We start from the raw sequence: 14601 nt of genomic DNA on the forward strand, positions 1-14601 counted from the left end.
TCCATTGAAAGTGTGCTGACATATTGCATCGGTGTGTGGTTCTCCAGCTGCACCACAGCACACAGAAAGGCACTCCAGAGGGTCATCAACATGGCCCAAAAAATCATTGGACATCCTCTTCCCTCCCTGAAGGACCTGTACAGCACTCGCTGTCTCAAGAGGGCACGCAGCATCCTACGGGACTGCACACACCCAGGACACCGGGTGTTTAAGCTGCTGCCGTCTGGCAGGAGGTTCAGGCTGCTGAGGTCCCGAACAAATAGACTCAAGGACAGCTTTTACAACAGGGCAATAGCCCTGATCAATGTAAATAGCTGACCTGACTGGATACCTCCCTGGACTTTTTAGGGGGAGGTAACAATGTTTAAAACGATAACAATAATATTTATATTTATAACAAGGTGCAATAATAATTAATGTGCAATAATAACAGTGTGCAATACACATACACTTATTCTTCTTTTTTATACTAAGTTAATATACTGTGTTGTGTTGTTTGTTACGTTGTGATGTGTCATATCGTGTCGTGTTGTGTTATATGTAGTGCCGACGTAGGACAGTTTTTCCAATTTCATTGTACTACTGTACTATGTATGACTGTGCAATGACAATAAAGAGTTATCTTATCTTATCTTATCTTATCTTAAAGAACATCTCAGATCACATATAGGCCATTTTCCCCACAGGTGTGGCTTGACATTTTTTGGCTTTACCTTTTGTATGCTTTAAGAACCACCGGTGTAAATATCAGTTGTAGGGCATCAGACAGCGGCTTTGGCCTCAAACAGGATGTCTGACTGTTAATGTTACGCATCACCCAGACAGACTGCAGTATTAATAACCTTTAACCCAGCCGCTGGAGGAGCTTCTCACGCTACACGTGCCTACAAATTAAGACTAGTTTCTATTTATAAATGTGGGTCAGACAAGGGTGTGGTAGGCTGTCCTCTGTTTACTGGAAACCTCTACCTGTCTAACGGGAGATTAGTGCTCTCTGGTCCTGAGGAGGGGATTGCTTCCATGAGTATTTTTCATGCAGGACACAATAACATACAAAGAACAAAAAGTCAAGCATAACCTCAGTGTTGTAGTTTTTTCTTCTTCTTTTCTTTACCTTGCCCAGGTGTTTGCTCGGGTTTAGGTGGGATTTCCCTGATTGTTATTTTTTACTTAAAATAAATTCTGTTCATGTCCAGTCTCCATGACAATCAAAACTGTGGACAGTAAAATTAAAACAAGAGCAGAAAAAGAAAACTATCTCATAGCCATGTTTATTTCACAACCATTTTATTTTAACACTAAAAAAACACAACAACAGGTTGCTCATAATATAGATGTCCACTCGGTAACAGCGTCAACTCCCGGCCACCCCTCGCTGCTGCCTGAAATGGTCCTGCCCTCATTTGCATAAGTTGTCTGCGGGTTGCTGCATGACCAGCAGGGGTAGGTTAGGGGAAGGAGTGCATGTGGACTGTACACACATGAGTGGAGACACGAGCAGAGGAGCTGTGCGTGGACTGTATCGTGAGCCTGGACTCTTGCACTGAACCAGCAGAGTTATGTACTGCGCTCACCCCGTCTCTGGCGCAGGGAACAACTCACTGATGCACTGCTACAACATGAAACCAGTGAGTACATATTTATATATGTATATATATTACAGTTATATTTCTGTCATTTCCCCTCCCAAGGTTACGTGGGTGTGTTTGCTGATGATGCATTTGCACTGTCCTCTCAGATGTTTGTTTGCTGTATCTGTGCCCTCATTGATTGAATAACCTTTTCTTTTTAATAGATGAGATTTTAGCAGACTTGCATCAGCAGGAAACCCATTTGCATACACAACTTGTAAAAGTTAAAAGTGTTCTCTTTCCTTCTCTTTGTGAGAAACTTAAGAGTTTGTGAGAATTTTCGTTGCTTTATTGAGATCATTAGATGCACCACGGGTTAATCTGTACATGCTTCTCTATGAAGGGCAACAAAGAGATAGAGCTTTACATTTTAAGGGTGTCTGTGCTTCAATAAGCTGTGTGCGTGATCAGAGCTTATTCTTTAACTTCTGCAGTTGCAGGTTAGAAGAGGACGAAGAGTTTCTGTGTTACTCTTACACTTGGTTTGTTTTGTCATAATCAAAAGGAGAGTTATTGACAACTTACACACATCTTCACGCACACAATGCTAGTAGCATTTATTTACGTATAACTGTAATATCTCAGTGATCTTTCTCTTAAGGTTAACAAGAGAGAAAAATAAAACGACAAGCATCAACTCGTGCTTCCTGTTTGCTGCCAGAGTATCATGTAGTCAAGCCTAGCAGCAGAAAACATCTTGACATGAAGCAGATTGCTGCTATTTCTATTTGATTTAACCCCGCTATGTTAGAGCAGTCCCTCCACCACTGCAGCCATTATCAAAGGCAGCTTTGATCTCTGTGAGACTAACCATATCCAGACATCGTGGATCAGAGAGGCAGAAAATTGGTTGCATGTGGCTGGAGTTGGCCATGGTGGAGCAGAGAGTGGGCCCTGAATAGCAAGTTGAGCTTTTACTCATGCAGCATCGTAATGCTGTGTACTTTTGTTGTTTGCCTGTTTTTGTTTTTATTTCCCCAACTTTATCCTTATTTATAGACTAAAAAAACACAGATTGTAAAGAATAGATTGTAAAGAATATTTATCCAAGATGATTTAAAACAAATGTCAACCTCTTGAGTATTTTAATGTCCTCCTTTTTTTCTTGTGGGGCTTAGCTACTTAAAAAAAAAGTCCTTTATCATTTGTGATGCCATGATTGATGGTTAATAAATCAATGCTATGCTAAAAGAGGGTGCTATGGTGACGGCTCTTCTCCAGTGGGGGCCAGAGAGGGCGTGCTGGGGCGGGGGTGTGACCATTATTAACGGGTCGCCTGCTATGCTGATGGTAAGGAGGACAATTGGCTTTATCCTCTGCCATATGCTGCCCATGGCGGCTCAGACGGGCCCAGTGTCGACAGGGGCTCCTCTGTTTGGCCTAGCCCACAATCACCATGGGACTCATGCCAGCCAGGGTCATGGCTTGTGTGTGTGTGTGTGTGTGTGTGTGTGTGTGTGTGCGTGTGTGTGTGTGTGTGTGTATGAGCCTGTGAGTGTGCACGCACAAGGATACTCAAGAGAGTCTTTAATAGCCTGCTTTACAGAACTTGTCGTCCGGGTAACTGACACCCCATTGATGCTGCGCAGGGAGGTTTATTTTCATTTCCTGGGGCACATCAAAGCAATGGAGAGAGGTGCAGGTGCAGCCCAGAGCTCTTGGTGTGTTTGAGTAAGTGAGCATGTGTTGGTCTGATTTTTTTTTTTTTTTTTTTTTTTTGTGCATATGTGCAGTTTGCAGCATCAACACTGGTCAAGAAAGAATTAAAAATATAAAAAAGCTGAAGGTAGCTTTAGTTTAGTCTAAATCTACTAGCCGTTAACAATACTTGGTTTCCAACAGGAGAGGATCATTAGGATCAGACTCTTTTATCTGTTCGGTTTCTCTTTGAGAACAATTCACAAGAAGACCTGGATTTCAATTTTATTCGGGAGGGTGTCCTATCCCAGCCTTCTGAAGCCAGCCGAACCTGATCGTGATTAGGGCTGGGATTTCTCATGGTGAATGGTTCCTAAATCCGGATGAGGAGGTGCATGGATCTGCAGCTTATGGATTAGCGCAATAGCTCTAAGTGTGCATCAGCTCTCTGCTTTGTTTTCATAATACTGTTGCCTCATCTCGCACTCACAGTATTCACGAGTTAGTGTCAGTCAGATTGGTTTTTGCGATACTGAGACAAAGAAATTTATGCTCAGAGTTCATTTTATTCTCTTACTTTTCTTTTCAGGCTTATGGGCAGTCTCCTGGTGCAGACATCGCCACCCAGAACTCATCTTCACATCTGTCGTCCAAGGCCCCCAGCAATGTGTTTGCAAGCATGTTCTTTGGTGAGCTCAAACCCTCTTTACAATTCTGCTGCAGTGCAGTCAGTTTTGATAACAAAATATAGGAAATAAATGCAAATTTAAAAAGTTTATTATTTTATTACATATGCTATCTACTTTCCTATACTTTAGTTGCAAGTTTATAGGTCTATATTTCATATTAAAATATACACGCTCTCTTCACCAGCTGTCTTCTCATAAAAATCTATTTTTACTAAAGTTCTCACTGGTTTTGGAAATATTGTTTTAGCAAATGCCTAAATTGGTGTTCAATATGAACTGGCATTCATTATAACACTAATGGTGTACTCGCCGGAAACCCATTAATATTCACCACAAACAGTCAGTGGGACAAGGAGTAAAGTTGATAGCTGGAATCAAGTTACCGTAACATATTTTCACAACTTACCCAAAAGTCCTATGATTTCACTCCTTTTTCTGTCTCTGTATTAAAGCAAAGTTAAACCAAAAGATCAAAAAAACGTGTCCTCCATTTCTGATTCTCACCGGAGAGAAGCCAGTCTGTGTGAGAAACACAGTTTTAAAGTGTAGCATGAAGAAAATTTTTCTCCAGAGTTGAAATGCTTTAACTCACATGAACACAGACTTGCCTCGATTCACGTCCCCGGTGGTAAATATTGCATCAGTTACTGTCACTCCTTAAAGTTTTGGTTGTTTTGGTGTGAAGAGGTCAGAACAGTCTACAGCCGTGCTAGCCGTGCTATTAAGTTCATTAAACATAATGTTTGCCATGTTCATCATCTCAGGTTAACTCAAACATTAACTCATTAGCCTGCAATACAGCTGAGCCTTATTGGTTTGGACGTTTGGACTCATCATAATTCATTGCGAGGTAGATAGATGGTATATGTGCACCACAGACAGTATAAAAAATAGATATAGATACAGTGACATCACCCACGGCTTTCTGGAGTCGTGTTTTGAAATGTTGAGATCAGCCACCTTGGTTGCAAAAACACATTTTTTAAATGTGTGGACGTGATCATGGCTTGTTGATCTTAACTTGTTAGCCATTAAGTGTGTGGTTTCATGCCACAGTTAATGCTGATTTAAAGAATACTTAATTTTTTTTTTATTCAATATGACCCAAAAATGAGCGACTAAATCCATAAACTCAGCAGGAGAGTGAAGAAATGAAGACTGGAGGTCATTTTTCTCATAGAATTCTAGACGACCAAAATATTTCGGCAACCACAGCTATCGCCATCTGGTGGCCTTCAGATAAAATACAGGTTTAAGGCGCTTCAGCTGTGTCTTCATTTTTCCTGGAAGCTACGTCCGATTTTCAAACTGTCTATGGAAGCTCAGAACAATTTTTTTTAAAGTCTGTTATTCTGGTGTTTATTGTAGTTGTCAGATATTTTACTTACCCAAAAATCCAGCGGAGAGCGTAAGTTGTATTACATTTTATTGGCAATCCACTCAGTAACTATGATGTCTCAGTCTTGGGGGTAAAAGAATCAAAGAAATGCCTAAAAAGCACCATGAAGATTAGATAAAGTCTGTGTACTTCACTTTATTTAAAGATCCGTTTGTATTCTCAGCTAAGCAAATTCAGCTGAGCATCATCGTGTCACACGTTAATGAGCATTGCTTTAACTGAATCTGGACTTCACTGATTTCATAGAGTGCCACTGTAGAGCTTCACGACCTGTCTGGCTGTTTGAGATGCTGCTCCAGTGCAGGCTATAACATATTATTACTCATTTTAGAGGGGATGGGCAATTCGCCGGACATCTGGAATGCTGTAAATGGGCTGAACCAGCAGGGCTATGAAGGTGCACTGGGAGCAGCCACAACCCACCAAACACAGCCGGGGAGTTACAGCAGCCTGCAACCGGCACACGGTCACCTGGTGAGATTTACCACTGGGACTTTGGGCGTTGATAGCAACAAACTTTCTGACCCCTGTTGTTTTTTTTAACTGCATGTTTTCCCCCACTCTTCAGGACTTCTCTCCACATTCAGTGTTGGCTGTGGACATGAACAGGGCTCTCCCGCCCATGTCCACTTTTCATCGTAGCAATGCAGTCTCGCGCACTCAGTCAGTCAACACCTCAGAGAGCTCTGCAGGTCAGAAAATGGAAATGGATACATGCTTTCCCTAATTTAACTGCTCTTTATCACGTGCTTATCTTGTATAATAAATATTTTCTTTTTTAAATTCAGTCTCAGGGAGCCAAGGAAATGTGTCAGGACCATCACAGACAGGCGACACCTTGGGCAAAGCTTTGGCCTCTGTAAGTACCACCACCTCAATCCTATTAGATCTAAGTCCTGAGAGCCCCAGTGGTATAATGCAAAACTCCCCCACTGCCAATGACAGGACACTGCACATTAAAAAGAGCTACTCTCATGCTGCATGACATTTTATTGGTTGCTCACAAGTAAAATGACCAGAATTCACGAGTTAAGTTGAGATTACGAGCCTATGAGGTTGCGGCTGCAGCCGTAAAAACCCATCCAGAAATGACAAGTTGTGCTTTTAAAATGATCCACACCCTGGTCACACTCCTCCTGCTCCCCCTCTCTCCTTTTTGTCGCTGTCTACTGTTAGATTTACTCCCCTGATCACACGAGCAGCAGTTTCCCCTCCAGCTCATCCACACCGGTGAGGTCTCCGTCTCCGCTGCCCAATTCAGCAGAACCTGCAGGTAAACTGGAGCATAGCACACGTCAGCGAAATATAATTTACATCATCTATGTTCTGTTTCCCTGATGTTTTAAATCCGGTTGTTTTCTTCTTCTCAGGTAGCAACATGTGGCCACGGAGTTCAGTTCAGGCACCAGTCTCACCACATTATGAGTCTTCGCTAATATCGTTGGTAAGGAAGTAATCTGATATCACTGAAACTTTGATTATTTATTGAGTTACGTCTAGACATCACAGAGGTGGCCTTATGAAATATCTGGTATATTATAAGAAAGATTAAAGTGGGTGTGCACATGTGCCAACTTCAGCTTATTTCATGCCGATATAACAATTCTGATAATGTTGAAACTATTTGGTGCCATTAAAGGTTTGACTTTTGGTGATGTTTCTTTGAGAAACAACTTAAGCCAAAGATTAATAACACAAAATAGCAGGTAATAAACCCCTAATCAAAATTAAAGCACAAGCTTCTTGTACCTCACAGCGGGCCTTATTATTTCCAAGAAAAGGGCATTGAAACGCCCCAAAAGACACCAACAACACAAACAGAGGTCCAGTTCAGTTTCTCCAGTTAGCAGAGGAGAGGCCTAGCAGGTATCCGTTGGTTCCAGCTGTGCAGGGACACCTGTTGATCCAGGAGAGCACACCCATAATTCTAGTATCGGGCAGATGAGTTATTTAAAAAATTAAAATAAAATCACCCAACTTTGAGTTGTTCTTCAAAAAGACAGAAATTGTCTTTTTAACATTTATAATGTTGTAAACAACATTATAAGGTTTTGGCTTGGTTATAACTTGTGATAACATTTTATAATACAGCCCACGGCTCAGGTGTAATTCCCCTGTAATTAATTAAATCAAATGTAATTTCAGTGTATTTAATTTGAAATTACAATGTAATTATATTTACCTACAAATACTTTAAGGTGGATAACAAGTCAGGTTTTAAAGGAAATAGCGCAATAATTACACTTCAAGTAATTTTAAATAGTGTGTAATTTCCTGGTAATGTTGCAGAAAAACAAACAATATTTTGCCATCTTACATAATAAATATGCAGTATTTATTTGGGCACGGGGCATATGAGGGAGTTAATTAATCTTGCCTTTTTCTTTATTCAGCATTCATTATGTTGATGTGTATGATGGCTGTTCTGTTATTTAATTGTTCTTTTTTTAATCCAAATGTGATCAAGGACTGTTTTCTGTCTGTAACTTAGAAGAAAAAATACCATCAAAATTTGCAGGATTATGTAAACTTTTGATGACACAATTATAACAATGAACTGTTCTAAATCCCTACTTTATATACCTACTATTAAATAGGTGGATGAAAAGACCATCCATCATGCACATCAGCATAATGACTTTTAAATAAAGATGCAACAAAAAATACAACAAAGATATGAAATGCTAGCTTAATCTGCTCCATAATATGGCCCACACTCTAAAAAGTACAGGGTACTTACAATGTAAGATGGGGCAGTGTTGCTTGTTTTCTTACAAAATTACAGTGATGTTATGCACCACTTAAAATTACTTTGCAGTATATTTGAATTAATTACGTTGTTTCCTATAAAAAAAACTTGACTTGTTAGCCCTTTATTCTTGTGTATCTAACTTAATTTTTTGTAATGCATTATAATTATATTGTAATTTCAAATAAAATACATTGAAATGCCATTTAATCACTGAAGGAACTACTACTACTGTCTTGCTGTTTTGGGCAAGAGGGTTTGAAATTTAGAGTCCTTTTTGTAAATTTTGAGGATTGTCCCCCTGGTGTTTTCAGTCTCAGGTGGAGGATCGTCTGGACAGACTGGATGACGTAATCCACGTCCTGAGGAACCATGCCGTTGGCCCCACCGCTGGTCTGCCCAGTGACATCCACGGGTTGCTGAACCAGCCCAACCACGGCCACCCGGGCTCTGCCAGCACCCTGCCGCTCAACTGTCACAGTCCAGCAATGGTTAACAACCCTTACTTTGAAGTATTTAAAGAAGGACAGGGCAGTGTGCATGGAAATTCCCTGTTGTGTGTGTGTGTGTGTGTATCTGCGCTGGCATTCAATTCCAGGAATTTTTCCACCCACTACGTCTGCATGTTTTCCTAATGTAAAGGTTGCTGTCCTTGAAACTGGAAACTGAGGACAATAGGAGCGCTGTGATGTGCTGTCCTTGTGTGTCCAGTATGTGCAGACTTCTAAATCCACTGTAGGGTGATTGGGGAGGGAGAGGGGGAGGCAGCACGGTGCACTCCCATTCCACCATGTTTCCCTTTGAGCAGACCAGGGGATTTTAGCTCAGCTGGAGTGGAAGTGTATGCAAGGGAAAGGGGTTTTTAGTGTAATCCGCTGCGAGAGGGGGATATTAAATTCTCTCACTTTTATTTTATTTTTTCCAAATGATGTGTCAGTGAATCATTCCTGAAGAGAATTAGGGGTATGTTTAGGGAGTATATAGTAGTTTAAAGGGAAGGATTAAGATTGTCTGAGATTAAATTAATTCTGTAGAGTGAGAGATCCGCACAGGGTTGCTTTGGAAATGAGAGGGCAGATGTTGTTTTGTGGCCGATTTGTCTCTAGCTTGGATACTATATGCCACTGAGTGTCTTAGAAAGATTTATGGAGCCCTGCAGTCACATTTAGAGGATCCCAGTCTACAGAATACTTACCCATTGACTTATGAACACATGAATAATGGTCTTATGTCATTCTCTGTGTCATAAAGGTTGAAGCTGTCAGTATGAACAACAACCACTCCGCCTTCCAGGGCCGTGCGCAAAATGGTCACCCGTACCCAGCCAGACAGAGGGCCACCCTACAGCCTGTGCAAGGTGGAGGTAGAGGTGAGCTACCCTTCTCCCTCGCAGCTCTTCTCCACCAGACTCGTATATTTCACTTTTTCTCTTTGTGACAAAAAAATGTTGTTTATGTTTTGTGTGATCGCCCACAGGTGGACTTGGGGTTCAGAGTAATCTAGAGCTTAAGATGGAAAGTGGGGAAATGGAAGAGATAATGCACACCAGCCATGGTCACAGTTCAGACAGCCAGAGATCAGATGAGGAGAGCGAACACAAAACACATGGAGAAAACAGTGCAAGAAACAGGTGAACACTCATGCCTTATCGTGTGTGTGTGTGTGTGTGTGTGTGTGTGTGTGTGTGTGTGTGTGTGTTTAAAAAAAAAAAAAAAAAAAAAAAAAAAAAGGAAACAGCAAAACAAAGAAAGGAAAAAAACTGTGTTCATTTGTTCAAAAAATAAAATTTTATGTGTAAAGCCGGTGAAAAAAACCCTGCCCAATTATGAAGACAAAGCACTTTTAAAAAAAATTGGTTGGAATAGTTAATAGTAATTTAAATTCCATTTTAAAAAATATGTTTTAATTTAATTTTGTAATTTAAAAAAAAGTTACTATATATATATATTTTTTTAAATAAACTACCTTTTAAAAATCTATTACAATAAAAGCCAAACGCAAGAAGAAGAAGAGCTTTCCTGCCGTTTTGTTTCATTTAAAACACTGCCAGACCCCCTGCAGTCAAGAACAGCTGTGTCTGGACCAGCCTATTTAACTTAGCCTCATATTTCTCCTTCGTGTTGCATTAAGTCGCAGTGAATTAAAGAAGGAAGAACAGCTGTCGGGACGTACACATCACAGTTAAGAGTTAACCAAGAAAATCCCCAAACCACAAAGCAGTCTTTGTAAACTGTCTTACAACTGTCCCCTTTAGCTCTGAGTGAACTAAGGTCTGTGTTCAGCTTTGCTGCACTTGCATTATTTATGACGCATGATTATAGATCTTGGGAAACCTTATAAAAAAGAATAAAAAGTATTTGTTATGTGACTGTGGTGATTTTAACTTGTACACCCAACAGTCAAAACCAAAAAGAACTCAATTTAAAATACATAAACCTGAGAGACAAGCGATCACATTTGTTTTGGTCAAAAATGTTTCAAATTAATGATAATTTTTAGCAGTTTTATATTCTGTCAATCCTCTTATCAATTAAAGGACTAACTGTCATTAAGTGTGCCCGGCGACGACGAAGGATGCTTTTGGTATTACGTGAGTCACAGAAAAATTTATAAGGCCTGCGTCAGAGAAAAATGATAGCGTATGTCTTGAAAATGTCACAGACTGGAGCTCCTGTCCTGGTGTCTCTACGTCCAGAGGTCTTTTCAGGCCAGACCTCTTCAGCTGTGATGTCTTGAGTGCATGTTTTTTTATTTAGATCTGTAATCTAGTTGAGGGATATCAAAGCTGACATATATGGACATCCTCCAGCATTATTCTTTTTTTGTTTGTTTGTTTTCTAAAATATTGAAACCAGATGATAACAAAAAGCAAAGCAAAATAGTTTAAATGTGATTCTAAGAATGGACATATGGGTTCTTTTAAACACACATGTTTAAGGGTTATTCATAAATCTGCGGCTGATTACATTATCTGCTGCCATTGTTCTATGGAAACCCTTTTTTCACTGAACGTTTTAGAGGATTTGAGATGATCCCTGGAGACTGGATCACGTAATCCTGGCACAGCGGCCAGCAGAGGGCAGAAAGACCCGGAATATATTCTGAAAGCAGTCTCGCTCACTTCGCTTTTCTCTGCTTCTTCTGGAGTGTCGGTTTGAATTAGATGAATCTTCATTTTTAAAAGATTCAGCCACACCTTTACCTGTGGGCTTCCTCTGTTCATGTCGTAGCATCCGTGAGGATGAGGACCTGAGTCCGGAGCAGAAGGCTGAGCGCGAGCGTGAGAGGAGAATGGCCAACAACTCCCGCGAACGCCTGCGCGTGCGCGACATCAACGAGGCCTTCAAGGAGCTCGGTCACATGTGTCAACTACACCTGAAGAGTGAGAAGCCGCAGACCAAGCTGCTGGTCCTCCACCAGGCTGTGGCGGTGATCCTCAGCTTGGAACAACAAGTCAGAGGTCAGTGCGTGTTTGCTGCAGGGAGGCAGATGATGATGGCACACCCACGATGAAAACTAGGCTTCAGTCAGTTATCCACAGAAAACTCCTTTAGTCTATTTAGACATATTTTTCCTTTACTGCTTCTGGTTAAAATTGAATGAATTTATATATATATATTTGGCCACATGAGGGCAGCACAGTAAGCTGCAAACACAGCATTATCTGACAGTAAAGATCTGTGAGTGAGAATCTGCAATCAAACAGCCTATTTACACAGTTAGCAGATGGGAAGCAACACTAGCATATATCTTGAGGTGTGCTTGTGTCCTCTTGTTAAAGAGGCCCTGATGCAGCCCCATCGGCCGCTGAAGGGAAAATATGTGGCTGTTTAAATACTAAATGCCATCTCAGTTCGCTTAGTCTGCCTGCTGTGCAAGAAATATCGAGCTTTTATTATTTTTTCCCCCTTTTAGCTGCTTTTTATCACTAAATTATAACTGAATAGGTGACAGCATGAAATAAGCAATAAATAAAAAAGCTGGGAGATGCTACAAGGCTAAGGGAAGCTCCAGAAAAAAATATTTATTTTTATTTTATTAAACCTTTATTTAATCATTAATCATCCAGCAATAAACTATAAACAGTTCTTATTCTCTGGAGACGATGCTTTCTGTGCTGCATGTTGTAATTTGACCTGTTGCTAATAAGAGAAGCTTCATAGTTAACATGAAAACGTCTGTAAGGATGACTTATAAAGTTTCTAGCTTCTATTATTTTTCTAAAGCAGATTCCCAACATCTGTACCACTGTTGCATAAATACAATAACGAGTATGTACTCCCAGTGTTTCCTATTTTAGTCTTATGCTAACGTGTTATTTGTTGGACTCCACAGAGAGGAATCTGAACCCGAAGGCAGCGTGTCTGCGGAGGAGAGAAGAAGAGAAGGCGTCTGCTGTCATGACGGACCCACAGTCCATGCATCTTGCTTTTCATCCCAATCTGACAGACCCGGCGAACCCCATGGGCCACCTCTGAGCACCTGACCACATCGAGTCTACCATCAAGTATTTACCATCACCTTATATCAGCAATAAACTTTATGAACTAAAGGCTAAAACAATTGGATGTTTCTATTTGAGGGAATAATGTAAAGGACTTCCTCAAATTAATTTCCTGTCTTTGATGTCCAGATGCTGAGGGAAGAGCATCCCAGCTGTTTTGGATGTTTCTCATTTCTTCGGACTTTCAGACCGGGACAGTGAGGTCTTCTCTGATTAGAAAGCGTGATGCAGTTGAACAATCATCTCCTAACTTCCCAAACTGACTCTTAACTTTGTGCCTGAACGTTACTTGTAACAGACAAATGCATTGTACGCTGCAGATGTTTTGTACATATTTTGTATATTTATTGATTATCCTTCTGTTGGACTATATCTGAATGGATGGAAACCAGTAGTAGCAAGGTGTCATCTGCAGTTTTTAATTTTGGCTTAGCCAGGTATGTTTCTGACTGACACTTTTTACAGTGTGTCGATATTTACTGCAAACATTTGTGTTTTCCACCGAGCTCAGATCCACATTCCCACATTTGTGTGTTCAGACAGCAGATTTTACTTGTCCTGAAGTGCGTGTGTGTGTGTCTGTGTGTGCGTGCGCATATTGCTGCAGGGGTTCGACCATTCTGTGAATGAACAGATCTCCAAGAATGTTCTTTAACACGTGGACAACATCCGGCATTTGTAAAGTTGTTTGAATGTTATTTGTGTTCTTGCACTCTTAAAAGATTACACTTACTGAAACACTGGTGGACAGGAGCCCTCTTCTTCTCAGTGTAATCACTGCTCTTCACACGTAGTCAAACAAGATCTTTGCATGTTTGAGTTTTTAATAGAACCTTTCATTTGTTTTCTAAGTTATATAAGTTATCTTTTATACAAATGTTGTGAATTTGATGATGTGTATTTGCTTTTGTCTCCGATTTTACACGAGGCAACACTTTTTTTTCTTTTTTTTTGTGCAGTTTACTAGATGTAGCTACAGTTCAACCTCTGAGCAATACAATGTTACAGGATGATTGATGTCTTGCTTCTCACTCTGCTGAAACGATAATACAAATTTAAAAAAAAATATTAATCCTGAATGATCTGAAATACTCTTATCATAACATGTACAGTATGTGTACAGTTTGAACTAGCCTACAGGCATGTGTCAAAATTATATTGTAGCAATAAATGTCTTTTTCAATGAATTTTACTCCCAGTTCTGTCTTTTTCACTCATCTTTAGTCTAGTCCTTGTAGTTACCATTTTCAGATTTACTATTATTATTATTTTTATTTAACACTGACCTAAGAGTCATTCGAGCATTTAAAAAGCATTTATTCAAGTGATAAACTAGTGTTCTGTCTACACGCGGCATAGCAAGAAACCGACTGTATTTTAGTCACTTTGTTACTGTGAAAAAATCACATATTTTGTTCCCTGTCCTTTCTCGAATTTATGAAAACTACCAAGCAAAATTTGACAGGGATGAAGCTTTTTGCACCAAAGAACTATTTGCTGGTGTATCTTGGCATGGTGTGCTGTGTGTCTTTAAGTAATGCGAGGAAACTGGACAAGTGAAGAAGAATCTGAAAGTCATGCCAGAAATGGTCTCAGTGGAAGGGTGGCTATTAAAAGCAGGAAACAAGGACGGAAAGTCTGCAGCACGCCAAATTACACCAGAACTGGATTTAAAATCAGGCCTCGTAGTGTGATGAATCCAAATTTAAATAATCTTCGGTATGTATGTAGGAGGTCAAGAAACAAGTACAACAGTGAGCGTCTGCGGCCATCTGTGAAACACGGTGGTGGCTCTGTCATGGTTTTGGCTTTCAGCTAGGGATGCTGGGCATCTTTGAATGTCCTTCATGGAAAACCTTTCCTGAAGTCTACTGAAAGGAATAACAAGAAAACTTGTCTAAGAGTTCAGACTGTGTTGAAGAATAAAGGCGGTCATAACAAAACGTGTTGAATTGCACAAACTCAGTTTTTGCTTTGCTTTTTGGTTTTTT

The 14601-nt window shown here is 40.3% G+C and overlaps 1 protein-coding gene across 1 annotated transcript; it reads left to right on the forward strand.

The window, feature by feature from the left end:
* The first annotated feature begins 1498 nt into the window (after window positions 1-1498).
* On the forward strand, window positions 1499-12888 carry LOC146628037 (transcription factor 12-like). Its single transcript, XM_085357522.1, has 13 exons — window positions 1499-1628; window positions 3859-3958; window positions 5689-5831; window positions 5926-6049; window positions 6146-6216; window positions 6534-6630; window positions 6728-6801; window positions 8421-8597; window positions 9358-9475; window positions 9583-9736; window positions 11337-11566; window positions 12442-12613; window positions 12740-12888. The coding sequence occupies exons 1-12, from the start codon at window positions 1560-1562 to the stop codon at window positions 12582-12584; spliced, it is 1500 nt and encodes a 499-aa protein (XP_085213648.1). The 5' UTR covers window positions 1499-1559; the 3' UTR covers window positions 12585-12613; window positions 12740-12888.
* The last annotated feature ends 1713 nt before the right edge of the window (window positions 12889-14601 follow it).

Source organism: Diplotaxodon limnothrissa, linkage group LG7 (assembly GCF_057381915.1).
Source record: "Diplotaxodon limnothrissa isolate DT_005_m linkage group LG7, D_limnothrissa_male_GT1.1, whole genome shotgun sequence".
In the NCBI taxonomy this organism is placed as follows: domain Eukaryota; kingdom Metazoa; phylum Chordata; class Actinopteri; order Cichliformes; family Cichlidae; genus Diplotaxodon; species Diplotaxodon limnothrissa.